The 18,661-nt window shown below is 39.3% G+C and overlaps 1 protein-coding gene across 2 annotated transcripts in view; it reads left to right on the top strand.

The window, feature by feature from the left end:
* Positions 1–18,661, top strand: part of fras1 (Fraser extracellular matrix complex subunit 1) — a 131,745-nt gene that overhangs the window by 103,978 nt on the left and 9,106 nt on the right. For both annotated transcript variants that reach the window (XM_083526764.1, XM_083526763.1), the window contains 18 exons: positions 2,595–2,735; positions 4,021–4,248; positions 4,465–4,578; positions 10,477–10,627; positions 10,848–11,007; positions 13,018–13,180; positions 13,708–13,954; positions 14,231–14,575; positions 14,765–14,925; positions 15,007–15,154; positions 15,248–15,453; positions 15,792–15,948; positions 16,320–16,520; positions 16,830–17,017; positions 17,230–17,505; positions 17,763–17,995; positions 18,086–18,246; positions 18,398–18,612. In XM_083526764.1, the coding sequence (XP_083382890.1) occupies positions 2,595–2,735; positions 4,021–4,248; positions 4,465–4,578; positions 10,477–10,627; positions 10,848–11,007; positions 13,018–13,180; positions 13,708–13,954; positions 14,231–14,575; positions 14,765–14,925; positions 15,007–15,154; positions 15,248–15,453; positions 15,792–15,948; positions 16,320–16,520; positions 16,830–17,017; positions 17,230–17,505; positions 17,763–17,995; positions 18,086–18,246; positions 18,398–18,612 (3,495 nt within the window). The remainder of the gene's footprint in view (positions 1–2,594; positions 2,736–4,020; positions 4,249–4,464; positions 4,579–10,476; positions 10,628–10,847; positions 11,008–13,017; positions 13,181–13,707; positions 13,955–14,230; positions 14,576–14,764; positions 14,926–15,006; positions 15,155–15,247; positions 15,454–15,791; positions 15,949–16,319; positions 16,521–16,829; positions 17,018–17,229; positions 17,506–17,762; positions 17,996–18,085; positions 18,247–18,397; positions 18,613–18,661) is intronic.

Here is an 18,661-nt window from a genome sequence, read left to right as displayed (position 1 = left end):
TTTAATAATATATAAAATAATATTTGATAATATTTGATAAAAATATAATAAATCAAATTAATTACATTGAGTAATCAGTTAAGTTGGCACAAATTCAATTTATTCAATTAAATAAAATTAATGGAATAGTTTTTGTTAGACCCTATTTGGTTAATACAGATGTGTGTGTGTTTGTGTGTGTATGTTTTAAAGTTTAAAGGGAATATGTGTATAGTTGCACCCCTTATATATATATAAAGTATACACAGTACCACTTAAAAGTTTGTTTGGACACTCCTTCTCCTTCAGTGTTTTTTCTTTCTTTTTCTTTTTTTTTATATTGTAAATTAATACTGAAGTCATCCAAACGCCTTGTTGCCAGCTCATGGCATTCACTCATTAGATTAGGTACAGGTGAATAGGTAGTCACGTGGAATGGTTTTCAGGTCATGTGTGTGCCTTGTCAAGAGTAAATTAGTGACATTTCTTGTCTTCTTAATGTGCTTTAGACCATCAGTCATCTTATTCAGAGGAAAGGGTAAATAATATAGTTCTAATAGTATAGTTCTATTAGTGCTACTCCAACTTCTGTATTCATATTATCCATATTATGGCAAAAACACAGTTAACTAAAGAGAAAATACAGTCCATCATTACTTTAATAAATAAAGTTAAGTCAATCTAAAGATTTTCAAGAGCTTTAAAAGTATCCCCAAGTACAGTCTCCAAAACAATCAAATGCTATGATAAAACATGCTCTCATGAGGACCATCCTAGAAAAGGAAGACCAGGAGTTTATCAGAATTACCAGCCTCAGAAAACACAGATTTACGTAAATGCCTTTCGGAGTTCAAGCGGCAGACATATTTCGACATCCACTGTTTAGAGGAGAATGCTTAAGTCAGGCTTCCATTGTCAGCAAAGATACCATTCTGTGGAAGAAAAACAAGCAGAGCAGTCTTGCTTGGGCAAAGAAACACAAGGAATAGACATTAGATCCGTGGAAATCTGTCCTTTGGTCTGATGATCCACCATGTATAAGCCATGTGAACAGACAATACCTACTGTGAAGCATGGAGGAGGAGCTGTGGAGGTGCTTTGCTGGTGACACTGTTGGTGATTTATTTAAAATTGAAGGCACAATTAACCGGCATGACTACTGCAGCGTTTTGCAGCAACATGCCATCCCATCTGGTTCGCAGTGTGTTATCATTTGTTTTCCAAAAGAACAGTGACAACAAACACACCTCTAGGTAATGGAGTGCTCTATCAGTCACCTGGCCCCCACAGCCACTCGATATAAATCCAGTTGAGATGGTTCGGGATGAATTGAACTGAAGAGTGAAGGAAAGCAGCCAACAAGTATTCACCACATCTACGACCCACTCAAGATTTTTGGAAAACCATTCCAGGTGACTACCTCTTGGAGCTGACTTAGAGACTGCCAAGAATGTGCAAAGCTGGGTTAAATATTCTGGGTTATACACTTGTTTAATTCATAATTCTATACATGTTCTTTTATAGTTTGGACGTCTTAAGTATTAATTTATAATGTGTGTTGTTTTTTATTAAAATGCATGAAATTTATTTAAAATATATTCACAACATACCACCACCATGCTTCACTGTAAGAGTGTGAGCCATGTCTGACTTGGTAACATCAGGTGAGAGAATATTTTCCAAGTTTCCACATTTTCTGAGCCTCATAATCTGACGCTTGTGTCTCCCCATAACCCATAAAGCCCAACTATGGCTGTGTGCTGGGGGTTTTGTCCTGTGAACGGCTTTCATGGACATTTTTTATTTTGTGAATAATAGGCCCCAAGTGGATAACACAAGTGTTCCTAGTTTGTAGTAAGTAGTTTTGCTTGCAGTGAAAAAGTATAGGCAGTTCAAAACTTTATAATAAAATAAAACATTTAGTACAAAGCCCAGTTTTTAATATTACCCAATTAACATTTTTTTTTCTAAGATGGGTTTTAGTAATGCATTATCACCACACATTATGTGGCCAACTGGCCTCATTACATGGTGACTTAAAATACCCGATCTATCAAGCACAGGCTTAGCCAAGCATGACAGACCTCTAATAACATCTCTGTGCGCTTACTGCTGATTAGGAATTTATTTGGAAGTTATTAACATGAAAATGTGAAATGTATTTGAGCAAATGTGTTTAAATGAGCAATTAAAAAAATATATGGTTTTACATTCGAACTTATTGCACAGAATCATTTCTAAAATAAAATCATAAAACCCTTTCCCTGTGGAGGTGGATTGAAAGTCTAGTGGGAGCTGATCTTTTGAGCTGAGCTTCTGTAAAACTCGTAAGATGAAAGCATTTACAAGAAGCCTAACAGTTTATTCAAAACACAAGCACGCATTTGAAGGGGTTTTGGTTGTAGTGCTTGGTTTGCTGGTTGTGCTATGCCTCCAGCTTGTTGAATTCAGAGTGGGTACATTTTCAGAAACTCAAACATTACCCTGGTCTCCAACTTATATGAACAATACTACAGTGTATTTTATACATGTTCACAGTGACACAAGAGTGTTGGGTATATAACTAAAACCAACAATAAATAACATTACATTGATGTGTCTTGTGTGTGTTGCAGATTTCACAGACATTCTACATCACTATCCGACCAGTGGACGACTCCTTGCCCATGCTGGCCATGTCAGGGATGAGGGTGCAGGAGGGAGTGAGGAAAACCATCACAGAATTTGAGCTCAAGGCTACAGATGCAGACACAGAGGTAAAGCTGACAAAAATAAGAAATATGCCAGCAGATGCTTCAATGAACACAGTCTTCACATTTTAAATTCTACTTTATCCAAAAGTAGTTAAAGTAGAATACAAAATGTAAAATCAGTTTGTGTTCTTTGAAGCCTAAAAAGAAGGGTTTTTTCCAACAATTTTTATAAAGATAAAAAATGTTTTATGGCAGAATATCTTCAAAATCTCATCTAGAACATAATTGATCATAATTAGAATGATTTAAGTTTAATATACTATACATTTACATGTTTAAGGACTTCTAAATGGTCTTGGTGTTTTGTCACAATACAATGCATTCAACAGAGACATCACATCAACACATCAGGTTGGGATGCTGTGTGAAATGTAAATAAAAACAAAAGGCATTGATTTACAGAACAGGTATGATTCTGTCATGGAAATCACAGCATGGGCTCAGAAACACCCCCAGAAAACAAGGTTCACCTTTTCATCCACAAATTCAGGTTAAAGCATCACGCAAAGAATAAGCCATATGTGAGGCTGAGGCAAAGTGAGAACCTGTTCAGTGGTCAGATGAATTAAAATTAGAAATTATTTTTGGAAACCATATACACCACATCCTCTGGACTAAGGAGGAGAGAGACCATCCAGGTTGTTATCAGCACTTTGTTTAAAAGCCTGCATCTCTGTTGCTATGGAAGTGCATTGGTGCCTATGGAATGGGCAGCATGCACACCTATGCTGAAAGGTATATACAGATTTTTAGAGCAACATATGCTTTCATTCAGAAAATGCATTTTTCAGAGAAGGCCTTGTATACGTCAGCAAGACAATGCCAAACCGCAGACTGCATTTATTGCACTAGCATGGCATCATAGTAGAAGTGTCTGGGTGCTGAAATGTCCTGCCTGCAGTCCAGACCTTTCACCATATGAAGTCATTTGTAGCACCATGAAACAAAAAATACGACAAAGAAAACCCAGGACTGTTAAGCAGCCAGAATCTTGTATTGACACAAATAGGACAACATTCCTCTCTCAAAGCTTCAGCAACTGGTTTCCTCAGTTCCCAGACATACACAGTCTGTTGTTAAAAGCAGAGCGTATGCTAGACAGTGGTAAACATGACCCTGTCTCAACTTTTTTGAGACATGTTGTTGCCATCAAATTCAAAAGTACCCTATTTATTTCTTATAGTTGGCATTTCCGCAGTTTAAACATTAGTTTTTTTAATGTATATGACATTATGCGACACACTGATTCCTGACATCTTCCACCCCTCTGTCTCACTTTCACCTTTAGGAGGACTTGATCACGTTTACCATTGTTCAGGCTCCTCGTCATGGCACCATCGAGCGTACCAGCAACGGTCAGCACTACCGGCAAACCAACACCTTCACCATGGACGACATTTATCAGAACCGCATCAGCTACCATCACGACGGCAGCAACTCCCTGAAAGACCGCTTCACTTTTACTGTCAGCGATGGCACTAACATGTTCTTCATCATCGAGGAAGGTGAAAAAGAGGTTAGTCTGATGACTTGTTCTTTTAAAACACCTTTGCTCATAGACTGACAAAATGGGAGCTCTGCTGTGACTTTATTTAATTTGAGAGCCTGCAATCTGAGAACAGATCTTGTGAGGTTGTGTGCTAATAGTGTGAACAAGGAAATTATAACTTTCAAATGGTACGATGGATTTATATTCATGGTGAATTTTGATTGAATGTGTTTGCTGTTTCAGGTGGTTACTGCTGCACCTCAGAAGTTTAAGATTGACATCCTACCTGTTGATGATGGAACGCCTCGAATCATCACTAACCTGGGCCTGCAGTGGCTGGAGTATATGGACAACAGGGTGAGATATGACTAAAAGAAAGAAAACTCAAGACAGACATCCCTTAAAAATAATGCATTCCCCTCTTGAACACAACAACCATTTTCTCTATCTGTATAATGCAAAAGTTTGTATGCCCTTAAGACAAAATGAACACATTTATAGAAGTAAGTAGTCATTGATGGCTACACTTTACAATTAATAAGGCTCACCAATGTGTGTGGGTCTAATCATCTGTGTGTGTGTGTGTGTGTGTGTGTGTGTGTGTGTGTGTGTGTGTGTAACTGAATATTTAACTGAATAATTGTGAACACTGCGAAACGTCAGTCATAGAACATCAAGTATCCGATTAAAGGCAATAGGGCAGGGGTGGCCAACCAGTCAGGGACCGAGAGCCACATTTGTTTACTGTGTTACCGCAAAGAGCCACAACATACACATAGGCAGACATGAACATCACCCATCCCTTCCTCTAACACACACAAACACACACACACACCTCTGCTCAGCCAGATTTATTGTAAATGTCACACACCAACATTCATTCATTCATTCATTCATTTTCTCCCTCTTATCCGTAATTCGGGTCGCGGGGGCAGCAGTCTAAGCAGGCCCCCGCCTTCGACTGCTGCCCAATCCTCACAGCACCGTCCCTTATGGTCCCTCCTGCAGGTGGTGAGCCCACGGGAAGGACACACCAACATAATGACAGAAATTGACTCCTACAGTTTTAAGACCACAGGACAGTCATTTTCAACAATGAACATTGTGTGCACTGTCTCACACACACACACACAAACTCTCAGTTCAACCAAGTCCACAAACAAAAATATAATAATTTACAATAGCGTTTTTCTTTTGCTATGCATGTTACTTAGTGGGACTTTTGGCATTCCTTGCTTTAAACAATCCTCTTCAAATCTGCCTTGTATTCCGTTGTTGCCACTCGAAGCAATTCTTTCACACGTGTGTCAGTCAGAACAGATCGATGCTTTGATTTCACGTGTTTCAGGGTAGAAAACACAGACTTTGTTTGTGGTTTTTTTTTTTATTTAATGTGCGTGTTCACTTCGCTTGAGTTCAATACGGTATTTTCGTCAAATGCGCATGTGTGTGAGATAAATATACCGCAAAGTTTCCCAGTAATGGCAAGAGCATTTAAGTCTTAAAAATACCGTATTGAACTCAAGCGAAGCGAACACGCACATTAAAAAAACACAAACACAAACTTCGATATGAACGTAAGAGCCGCATGAAACCAGCCAAAGAGCCGCATGCGGCTCGCGAGCCACGGGTTGGCCACCCCTGCAATAGTTCATGTTCAAAGTTCAGAAATTGTAGATAATTATAGGCTTGAGTGTTTATCATGTTAATACCAGGGCTGTCAATCGATTATAATATTTAATCCTGATTAATCACAACTCAACCCAGCCATTAGGGGGGCACAAGCTAGTGTACTCTTAGTGCCGGTCCCAAGCCCGGGTAAATGGGGAGGGTTGCGTTAGGAAGGGCATCCAGCGTAAAACATGTGCCAAATCAAATATGCGGATCACAAATGAGAATTTCATACCGGATCGGTCGAGGCCCGGGTTAACAACGACCGCCACAGGTATCGTTAGCCGACAGGGTACCGGTGGAAATTGGGCTACTGTTGGCCGAAGGAGGGAAGGAGAGGAGGAAGAAGTCTACAGAGACGGCAGGAAAAGGAGCAGTGTAGGAGAGTAGAGGTTCGGGTTGGTACTTTAAATGTTGGTACTATGACGGGTAAAGGGAGAGAGATAGCTGATATGATGGAGAGGAAAAAAGGTAGATGTGTTGTGTGTTCAGGAGACCAAGTGGAAAGGGAGTAAGGCCAGGAACATTGGAGGTGGGTTTAAACTGTTTTATCATGGTGTGGATGGGAAGAGAAATGGTGTAGGGGTGATTCTGAAAGAAGCATACAGTAAGAGTGTAGTGGAGGTGAAGAGAGTTTCTGATAGGGTGATGATCGTGAAGGTGGAAGTTGAAGGGATGATGATAAATGTCATCAGTGCCTATGCTCCACAAGTTGGCTGTGAGATGGAGGAGAAAGAAAGATTCTGGAGTGAATTAGATGAAGTGGTAGATGGTGTACCTAGGAAAGAACGATTGGTGATTGGGGCAGACTTTAATGGGCATGTAGGTGAAGGGAACAGAGGTGATGAGGAGGTGATGGGTAGGTATGGTTTTAAGGAGAGGAATGTGGAAGGGCAGATGGTGGTAGATTTTGCTAAAAGGATGGAAATGGCAGTGGTGAACACGTATTTTAAGAAGAAGGAGGATCATAGGGTGACGTATAAGAGTGGAGGAAGGTGCACACAGGTGGATTATCTTCTGTGTAGGAGATGCAACCTGAAGGAGATTGGAGACTGTAAGGTGTTGGCAGGGGACAGTGTAGCTAGACAGCATCGGATGGTGGTCTGTAGGATGGTTTTGGAGGCGAAGAAGAAGAGGAGGAAAGTAAGGTTTGAAAGAAGAATAAGATGGTGGAAACTGAAGGAGGAAGAGTGTAGTGTGAGGTTCAGGGAAGAGGTCAGACAGGGGCTTGGTGGTGGTGAAGAGGTGCCGGATGATTGGGCAACTACTGCAGGAGTGATGAGGGAGGCAGCTAGAAAAGTACTTGGTGTGACATCTGGAAATAGAAAGCAAGACAAGGAGACGTGGTGGTGGAATGAGGAAGTGCAGGAGAGCATTAGGGGAAAGAGGCATATGAGGAGCTGTATAAGAGGTTGGACACTAAGGAAGGAGAAAAGGATTTATACCGATTGGCCAGGCAGAGGGACCGAGCTGGGAAGGATGTACTGCAAGTTAGAGCAATAAAGGATGGAGAGGGAAATGTGTTGACTAGTGAGGAGAGTGTGTTGAGAAGATGGAGGGAGTATTTTGAGCAGCTGATGAATGAGGAAAATCAGAGAGAGAGAAGGTTGGAGGATGTGGAGTTGGTGAAGCAGGATGTAGATAGGATTAGTAAGGAGGAAGTGAGAGCAGCGATTAAGAGGATGAAGAATGGAAAGTCGGTTGGACCAGATGACATACCGGTAGAAGCGTTTAGATGTTTAGGAGAGATGGCAGTGGAGTTTTTAACCAGATTGTTTAACAGGATTCTGGAAGGGGAGAGGATGCCTGAGGAATGGAGAAGGAGTGTGCTGGTACCGATCTTTAAGCATAAGGGAGATGTGCAGACCTGCAGTAACTACAGGGGAATTAAGTTGATCAGTCACACCATGAAGTTATGGGAAAGAGTAGTGGAAGCCAGGCTGAGAGAAGAGGTGACCATCTTTGAGCAACAGTATGGTTCCATGCCGAGGAAGAGCACCACAGATGCCTTATTTGCTTTGAGGATGTTGATGGAGAAGTATAGAGAAGGACAGAAGGAGCTGCATTGTGTATTTGTGGATTTAGAGAAAGCGTACGACAGGGTGCCGAGAGAGGAGTTGTGGTATTGTATGAGGAAGTCAGGTGTGTCAGAGAAGTATGTGAGGGTGGTGCAGGACATGTATGAGGACAGTGTGACGGCAGTAAAGTGTACAGTAGGTACGACAGACTGGTTCAGGGTGAAGGTTGGACTGCATCAAGGATCGGCCCTGAGCCCTTTCCTGTTTGCAGTGGTGATGGACAGGTTGACGGACGAGGTCAGACAGGAGTCTCCCTGGACAATGATGTTTGCAGATGATATTGTGATTTGTGGTGAGAGTAGAGAGCAGGTTGAGAAGAGCCTGGAGAGATGGAGATATGCGCTGGAGAGAAGGGGAATGAAAGTCAGTAGGAGTAAGACAGAGTACATGTGTGTGAATGAGAGGGAGGGCAGTGGAGTGATGCGGTTGCAGGGAGAAGAGGTGGAGAAGGTGGAGGAGTTCAGGTACCTGGGGTCAACAGTGCAAAGTAATGGAGAGTGTGTTAGGGAAGTAAAGAAAAGAGTGCAGGCAGGGTGGAGTGGGTGGAGAAGAGTGACAGGAGTGATTTGTGATAGAAGAGTATCTGCAAGAATGAAAGGGAAAGTTTATAGGACTGTGGTGAGACCTGCGATGTTGTATGGATTAGAGACAGTGGCATTGAGTAAAAAACAGGAGGTGGAGCTGGAGGTAGCAGAGCTGAAGATGTTGAGGTTTTCGTTGGGAGTGACGAGGATGGACAAGATTAGAAATGAGTTTATTAGAGGGACAGCACATGTAGGATGTTTTGGTGACAAGGTGAGGAAGGCGAGATTGAGATGGTTTGGACATGTGCAGAGGAGGGACATGAATTATATTGGTAGAAAAATGCTGAAGATGGAGCCACCAGGTAGGAGGAAAAGAGGAAGGCCAAGGAGGAGGTTCATGGATGTGGTGAGGGAAGACATGCAGGTAGTTGGTGTAAAAGAGGCAGATATAGAGGACAGGGTGGTATGGAGACGGATGATCCGCTGTGGCGACCCCTAATGGGAGCAGCCGAAAGAAGAAGAAGATTAATCACAACTCAATCGCACATTTTTATTTGTTATAAATGTACCGTAAATTAATACTGTAATCAACATTGGCATGGACAAATATTGATGCTTTATGCAAATGTGTTTATTATGAGTGAAACCAAACTCAACATAGAGCATGAAGACAAAATGTTCTTGTAAATGTTTTAAAGTAATTATGGTGTTTTTAATTACGTAAATCATCAGGAAACCTAACAGAACTTTTGCTGTTTCCACGGGGACGGTTTTAATTGACGGATGTGCGCATCATGGCGGATTTTGGTGCTTGATTTGAGACTTGGCGCATCAATAAAACAAATATTGATAGTTTAGTGATTGAAATTACTTTTCAAGAATTTTTTTTATATCTGAGTTAAGACAAGACGTCGTTAAAAAATGGATTGAAGGTTTTAAATTCCCCTCTTTTATATTTATTTATAGTTTTATTAAAAATGGTCAAATAGAAATGTGCGATGCATTAATCGCGTGTGTATAAAATGTGTTCAAATTTGTTAATTAATTAGTTACAATTGTTGTGTTATTTACCGTTGCATTTTAACAGCCCCAATTAATACATATAATATAGGAAGAAATACTTGTTGACGTGCGATTGCCATCTCAGGTGTGAGGGTGTGGCAAATCTTGAATTAAAACACAGTTTTCCTGTAACAGCATGAGGTCATCAATTTCAGAAAATGTATCTTTATTTTCAGATACTAAGACATCAATTTAATAGACTTTCCATTGTAAAATCTCAGCATGTAATATAAAATCTTCTCCTTCAAATTACGAGCTTTTGCAAATTTGTTGCCTGACCTTTGGTGCTATAAGTTTTACTTATACAATCACTGTTCTGGAAATGATTTCCAGACTGTAGTAAATCACAATTAAATCTGTTCACACTTGCACCTCCACGTATTCCACAGTATATTTGGGTTTCGGTGCGTTGGGTGTCGTAGTTGTTTCTTGGTTATCAAAATAAAATAAAAAATAGCAATAAATAAATAATAATCTTGTTTTTTCCACTCTGCTTTTATTACTGCCTCTAATCTCTCACATTTTTTTAGCGTTTAATTTGTAATAGTCACCCCATTCTTTTAGAAATATGTGTCAGGCATGTAAAATATCATTCTGCCCATTCTACTATTTGGTTGAATAATATTGTAGACTGCTGTTTTGATATCTAATATGACCATGTTGCATTTTAAATCAATGGAAGCACGTTTTTTTAATATAAATGAGCATTAAGAAGTCATGTGGTGTGCAGATTTTTGCATTTAGCTCCATCAAACATTGACATGGACAATAATGGCACTCTACTGCCCCCAGTTGGCTGTAGGAAACATGACTACAATCACATTTTGGTCATTTATTGCTAATACAACTGAACAATGCCTCGTTCTGCTTGTCATACTGATCTCTGTGACATTTTGGCATTATTCTAAAATGGCTACTAGGCAACAAACCTTATCTCGAAGAAGGAGCTTCTCACCATTGATCCAGACACGGATGATGGTCAACTGACTTATGAAATCACAGCAGGACCGAGATATGGTTATGTGGAGAGCAAGCTGAAACCAGGAATCCCCATTACCTCTTTTACCCAAGGTAACACTCACACTATCAGACATAAAGAGTTAACTTTGTATGTACGTAAGCCGTTTGTGTCTGTAAAGATTTTTTCTTTGATTGCTCTTTCATGCCTTTTTCATGCAATTTAATCAATTGGATGTTTCTTTTTTTTAACTGATTATTGATTAGCAACCTAACAAACCTAATTTTAATTAATATCTTTGCAGTTGAGTGTATTGTATTTTTTTTTTCACAGCGGAAGTCAACCTTGGTGTCATTCGCTATGTTCTAAATGACAATGGTGTCCAGGAGACCATGGACAACTTCAAGTTCCTGGTGAAAGACAGCAAACCCAACATCGTCAGTGACAATGTTTTCCACATTCAGTGGTCCCTTATCAGCTTTGAGCATCGCAGGTGAACACTAATACAGACCCCAAAACACAAATACTTTCATAATATGAATTCATCATTGCGTTTGATAGAGGCCATATACATAAACCATTAAAATTCTTTATAAAGCTTAAAATCTTTGTAGGTTTGCGAAGTCACCTTATAATACTCATGTGCTATAATTTGCTAACTATAATCATTTAATGATGCACATGTGCTTTTAATGTGCAGTCTTCAATCTAATAATGACAAAGTGAATGAGAAGTTATAAACCTTAAAACAATATAAAATTACATTGCAAAGACCTGATTAAAATATAATTACCTAATATATGTATATATGTATAATCTAAAATATAATGTTCTAATATATTCACAGCAAAAATATGAGGACACACACACACACACACACACACACACACACACACACACACATATATATATATATATATATATATATATATATATATATATATATATATATATATATATATATATATATACAGTGAGGAAAATAAGTATTTGAACACCCTGCTATTTTGCAAGTTCTCCCACTTAGAAATCATGGAGGGGTCTGAAATTGTCATCGTAGGTGCATGTCCACTGTGAGAGACATAATCTAAAAAAAAAATATCCAAAAATCACAATATATGATTTTTAAACTATTTATTTGTATGATACAGCTGCAAATAAGTATTTGAACACCTGAGAAAGTCAATGTTAATATTTGGTACAGTAGCCTTTGTTTGCAATTACAGAGGTCAAACGTTTCCTGTAGTTTTTCACCAGGTTTGCACACACTGCAGGAGGGATTTTGGCCCACTCCTCCACACAGATCTTCTCTAGATCAGTCAGGTTTCTGGCCTGTCGCTGAGAAACACGGAGTTTGAGCTTCCTCCAAAGATTCTCTATTGGGTAGAAATCATGGAGGGGTCTGAAATTGTCATCGTAGGTGCATGTCCACTGTGAGAGACATAATCTAAAAAAAAAAATCCAGAAATCACAATGTATTATTATTAAACTATTTATTTGTATGATACAGCTGCAAATAAGTATTTGAACACCTGTCTATCAGCTAGAATTCTGACCCTCAAAGACCTGTTAGTCTGCCTTTAAAATGTCCACCTCCACTATTTTGTAACTAATCAAGAAGAAAGTATTTAAATATTATTATGCACAAATGACATTACTGAAACACACTTTTATAAATAAATAGAAAATGTTAAATAACAAATATTAATAACTTAACACAAGGAAGAATTGAATCAATTATCTTTTTAATTGACTACTTTATACCCTCAATAATACTAATACTAATAATAATAATAATAATAATTATATAATGTGGTATAACTAATAATGAGTCATTATATGTTATAAAGTTATGTATGCAATTAATCACATGTAACTTTTAAAAATCACTGCTGTATTAGGTGAATAATTGGATTATATATATATATATAATATATAATATATAATATATATAATAAAAATATATATATTTCAAGCAATTCCTAAAAACATTTTTTTAAATAAATTATAGCTTATATTAACCTTTACTTGTCTACAAAGATGTTGGACTGGTTATAGAGATTTGTGCTCATGATAGTTGGGGTGCTCATGAGGGCGAGGAGGCTTGGGGTGCATTTAGCATACCAATTTAGCTCAAAGGTGTTCAAGGTCAAGTTGAGGTCACAGCTCTATAGCAGGCCACTCAAGATCTTCTATTCCAAGCCATGTAAAGCATATCTTAATAGAGTTGCCTTCGACCACAGGGGCATTGTCATGCTAAAACAGGTTGGGGTCTTCTAGTTTGAGTGATGGGGAAATTTAATGAATCCACATCTAAAAACATCCTGTACAATTATGGTAACAGTTTGGGGAAGAACCACATATGGCTTATCAATATAGTGTATGTGATTTATAGAAAGCTTTGACCTGAATTAAATATACATTATAGGTTATTTGTTGACGTTTGTATTGTATTGTATGATTAGACTGGTTTTGAATAGTATGTTGTTTGTCATATGTGCAGCTATAATGTAAGTGAGAAGGCAGGGACTGTGGCAGTGACAGTAAAAAGGACAGGAAATCTGAACCAGTATGCCATTGTGCTGTGTCGCACTGAGCAAGGAACTGCCACCTCCACCGCTGGCATCCAGCGCGGAAAACATGACTACGTGGAGCATGCGGGACAGGTACAAAGCCCTAGACCTTATATACTGGCACATATTTAACATTTTTATCATTTTATATACAATATTCTGTTTTCTTCCTTGCCTCAGTGAAGCACTAGCTTTGTTCTTTATTATATACAGCTCTGTTTCCAAAAGAATTGGGATGCTGTGAAATATAAAATGCAAATAAAATCTGAATTCAATGATTTAACCCTATATTTAACACAGAGTATTGTTTAAAAAAGCGATGATGTAACACAGTGGTAAGCATGCCCCCTTCCCATTTTTTTTTTAATATGACGCTGGAGGCAAATTATGAGTTTGCATATATTTTTCAGAAAACAAGAACATTTTGACCTTTCTCAGATTTAATATGTTGTCTTTGTGCTATTTTAAATGAAATCAGCCATTTTAAGTCTTAAAGCCATTTGCAACTCATTGCATTCTGTTTTTGTTCTCATTTCGAGCACCATTCCGGCTTCTATGGAAAAACTGTTTAAAAGCTCATTCTGTTTAATTAAAGCTAGTTATCCATCCTGATTCTGCAGGTTCAGTTTGACGAGCGTGAGGACACCAAAGTGTGCACCATCATCATCAACGATGATCAGGTGTTTGAGAACATGGAGAGCTTTACGGTGGAGCTGAGCATGCCCGTGTACGCTCTGCTGGGTCAGGTGACCCGAGCCAAAGTGAACATTAATGATACAGAGGATGAGCCCACCTTGCAGTTTGACAAAAAGACCTACCACATCAACGAGAGCAGTGGCTTCATCCACGTTCCCATTGAGAGAAAAGGTGCCTTATCATGCTTTTTTTCCATGATTGGTTCTGTTCATTGTATTAAATGTCATAACAGACAAGAATGGAATGAAATCTTTACTATTTAACTATTAAGATTGTATTTATATAATAGAATGTTAGTAGTTAGAAGGAGTTGTAGTTATTGTTCTGTGTCTTCTTATTTATTTTGTGTTTAACTCACTGAATTATTTGAAGCTACTTGAGTCACACTGGCAATCAATCTAATCAGAGCACTCATTGTATTACTCTCTTATTCTCTTTATCCCTTAGGTGACACCAGCAGCACCGTTTCTGCTCTTTGCTACACCATTCCTAGGTCAGCACGAGGCAGCAGCCTCCACGCTCTGGAGTCAGGCTCTGACTATAAGAGTCGCAGCATGAGCACAGAGAACCGTGTTGTATTGGGCCCCGGGGTCAGCATGTCTACCTGTGATGTCACGCTGATCGACGATAGCGAGTACGAGCCGTCTGAGGAGTTTGAGCTGGTGCTCTCGGATGCTTCTGATAACTCCCGCATGGGGGACATCACAGTAGCAAAAATTATTATTGACGGCCCCAATGATGCCTCTACTGTGTTTCTTGGCAATGCGTCTTTTAGCTTCACTGAGGATGCAGGTCTGTAGTATTGTTTTTTATTGATCAACTATCACAAACTATTACAGTGGGTCAACTAATGAAATTAAGTTAAGAATTTAAGAAGGAACCATGTCTCTCATCGTGTTAAGTTGATTAGGTGGCATATCTAGTTGACAAAGCTGATTATCTTCAGAATGTTGTACCTAAAAAAAGCTGTTTTATCTGTAGGCACAATTGAGATTCCAGTGTTGCGTCGGGGCAGTGACCTTTCCTCTGTAGCATCGGTATGGTGCGCCACTCGTCCAGCTGACCAGGACTCTGCCACTCCCGGCGTGGACTACATCCCTAGTTCAAAGAAAGTTGACTTCAAGCCTGGAAAGACTGAGGAGGTATTACAGCAAATCTGCTAGGAATTTTTTGCATTGATAGAAAATTGTACACACTAAAAACACCTCTTTCTTTTTCACCAGACTTGTAGTTTGACCATCATGGATGACATCCAAAACCCCACCATAGAAGGAAAAGAATCTTTCATCGTCTTCCTCAGCTCTCCTAATGGCGCTGTTCTTACGGAGCCTCACGAAGCTTCGGTTTATATCACTGACAGCACACAAGATCGTATGTAAAAAAATATATATATAAAAATTAATTTACACTCAGTCCTTTAACTTTTCTAAAATAAATCTTAAAACTAAATTTTTTTTTTACCAGTTCCCAGTATGCAGTTTGAGAAGGTGGCATATACAGTCAAGGAGAAAGATGGAGTCCTGCACATCCCCATCATCAGGACGGGAGATTTGACTTACAAATCTTCAGTACGCTGCTTTACGCGCACCATGTCTGCCATGGTGATGGATGACTTTGAGGAGAGGAGGAACGCAGATGTCTCTCGTGTGGTTTTCCTTAAAGGAGAAAAGGTACCGTTCACTCCAGCTTTTACTTACTCAAGAATGCACGTGATCTCAATGATAAACATAGAAGAAGTTATTTTTTTTTTTTTTTATTCATCCTGTGAGTGTATTCAGAGTTATGCATGTGTAGTTAATATAGAAATTGCTACAACTGCGGATCTAAAACAGGGGCCTGTCAGCAGTGTTATGTAGCAATACTATATTTCTATCATTTTGAAATGGTTTTTGTTGCGTCGTTTAATAGCAAAGGGAAAAAGCGCTGAACTCAACGTTCTGAATTTAAATACAGCTTGTTGTGAATCATCACATTGCAACAAACTGAACTTGAATCGTTCCATTTGCAGGTGAAGAATTGCACAGTGCACATCAATGATGACTCCGTCTTTGAACCAGAGGAAGAGTTCCAGGTTCACTTAGGCACACCACAGGGGGATCACTGGAGTGGAGCAATGATTGGGGTCAATGATATTGTCACTTTGACCATCACTAATGATGAAGATGGTAAGGTTTTTCATAGCAAGTACTTTGCAAATTTTCTTACAGACATGTGGGATCTGTATAAAAAGCATTTATTTGACAAGTTCAGACTAAGCTTAATTAGTTTTTATGACTTTTATACAAATAAGACAACGTTGATTGATCTTCATTACTAAACTTATTCGTAGTCAATCACCAAAGTTATTAGATTAAGTGTTTAAACAGGAACATTGATGGTAGCTTTTCATCCACATTACTGAGGCACGATGCAACATAAAGTAACTACATTGGCGCAATGCTGCCTGGTAATATTTATTTTGATTGTACTATAGTATTGATTTTATTGTATTTAAATCCCCAATCTAATTAATTCTCTGTAACATTACACATAACAGCGCCAACGATCGAGTTTGAACAAGCTTCTTACCAAGTGCGAGAGCCTCCTGGTCCAGACGGCATTGAAGTCCTGAATATTAAAGTCATCAGGAAAGGAGACTTGGACCGCACCTCCAAGATCCGCTGCAGCACCCGGGATGGATCAGCCCAGTCCGGAGTGGACTATAACCCTACAAGTCGCGTCCTCAAGTTTAGCCCTGGTTTGTTTAAAAAAAAAGTTATTTATCTGTTTAGTAGCATTATGGGGTGGTGGTAGCATAATGGTTAAAGAATTGGACTTTGTATCTGAAGGTTGTGAGTTTGAATCCCAGCCACATGAAGCTGCCACTTCTGGGCCCCTGAGAAAGGCCCTTAACACCATAGCTGCTCAGTTGTATGAATTAGATACATTTCAGTGGCTCTGGATAAGGGCCGTAAATTTCATTTAAATCTGTGAACTTTCTATAGTTTTTTTTTTTCATATAGTATACTTTGTGGCCTTTAAAAGTCTTTCTCTGATTGTGTCTTAGGTTTGGACCACATTCTTTTCAAGGTTGAGATCTTGTCCAATGAGGAGAGAGAGTGGCACGAATCTTTTTCACTTGTCCTTGGCCCTGATGACCCAGTGGAAGCTGTTCTTGGAGAAATTACCATGGCTACTGTCACTATTCTTGATCAGGAAGCTGCAGGAAGTCTAATCCTCCCTGCCCCTCCAATTGTAAGATTTGAGTTTCAGCACTAAATATATTGTAATTTTGTGTATTGTTGTGGTTCTTATTTACAATATTTCATATTCATAATCTTTCACATTTTCAGTGAATTTGATCATGTACAATACCCCTATTCAAGATAATGCTACAAAATCTTTAATGATTTGTAAGGACATTTGAGCACCTGTAATGTTCAAATCATTCTCCCATTCTCATGCAGGTAGTGTCCCTCTCAGACTATGACTCTGTCCAGGAGGTGACAAAGGAGAAGAGTAAGAAGTCGCCATCTCCAGGTTACCCTCTGGTCTGTGTGACCCCTTGTGATCCCCATTATCCTAAATACTCAGTCATGAGAGAACGCTGCGAGGAGGCCGGCATCAACCAGACCTCCATTCACTTCAGCTGGGAGGTTGCAGCACCAACTGATAGCAGCGGATCCAGGTCTCCATTCGAAACTGTCACGGACAACACACCCTACACAACCGTCAACCACATGGTTTGTTCTCAGATATAGTTCCATCTACAGAATACAGAAGTTTGAGTTTTATTTATATGATTCTCTTAAATGTTTTCCTATTAACATGCTATCATTGTTTTAGCTCCATATAGACAGGTCTTTAAGCATATTTAAGTTTAATCTTTTTTGAAGTGTTTGCAAATAATGTTCTAATTGACCCAAACCAGTAATATCAGAATATGAAAATTATTTTATGAGGGCTTTTGTTTTTCATGATTACACTTTGTTACACACAGGTCCTGGACAGTATCTACTTCAGTCGGCGCTTTCATGTACGCTGTGTGGCTCAGGCACGGGATAAGGCTGGACACCTTGGTACACCACTAAGGAGCAATATAGCCACTATTGGAACTGAAGGTTCTATATGCCACACCCCAGTGACCACTGGAACGGCCCGTGGCTTCCAAGCCCAGTCCTTTATTGCGACACTAAAATACCTGGACGTCAAACACAAAGAGCATCCCAACAGGTGGGCAGGTCAAGAAACATTAACAAAACTTAGACAAACAAAATATAGACTTGCAAGAATAAATAACCACAAATATGATTTGCCCTGCAGGATTCACATCTCAGTTCAGATCCCTCATCAGGATGGAATGTTACCTCTGGTGTCCACTATGCCCCTACACAATCTGCACTTTCTGCTTTCGGAGTCTATTTATCGTCAGCAGCACATTTGCTCTAACCTAGTTACACTTAAAGACCTGCAAGGCATCTCTGGTAAGCAGTGTTTATTCCCGGGATAGCCCACAAACCAAAAGGCATTCTATCAAACTCCTAATGTTAATCTTTTGGGTAATCTTGGAAATATTACTCAAAAAGTACTGACTTGACCTTTTATATTTTGTTCTGTTGCCTTTCTGTTTTTCAGAAACTGGCTTCCTGGATGATGTGACCTATGATAGCATATCCTTGGGTCCCGGCTATGATCGTCCTTACCAGTTTAACCCCAACATCCGTGAGCCTAGAACCATCCAGCTCTACAAGCATCTCAATCTGAAAAGCTGCATTTGGACTTTCGATGCGTACTATGATATGACCGAACTGATCGACGTATGTGGGGGGTCGGTCACTGCTGATTTCCAGGTTAGCCACACTAGTACATGAAAAAGCATTGTTCATTTCATACAATGTG

The sequence above is a fragment of the Silurus aristotelis genome, assembly GCF_946808225.1.
Source record: "Silurus aristotelis genome assembly, chromosome: 23".
NCBI classification, from domain to species: Eukaryota; Metazoa; Chordata; class Actinopteri; order Siluriformes; family Siluridae; genus Silurus; species Silurus aristotelis.
Note: the sequence above shows the minus strand (reverse complement) of the source record. Positions and strands in the feature narration are given on the sequence as shown.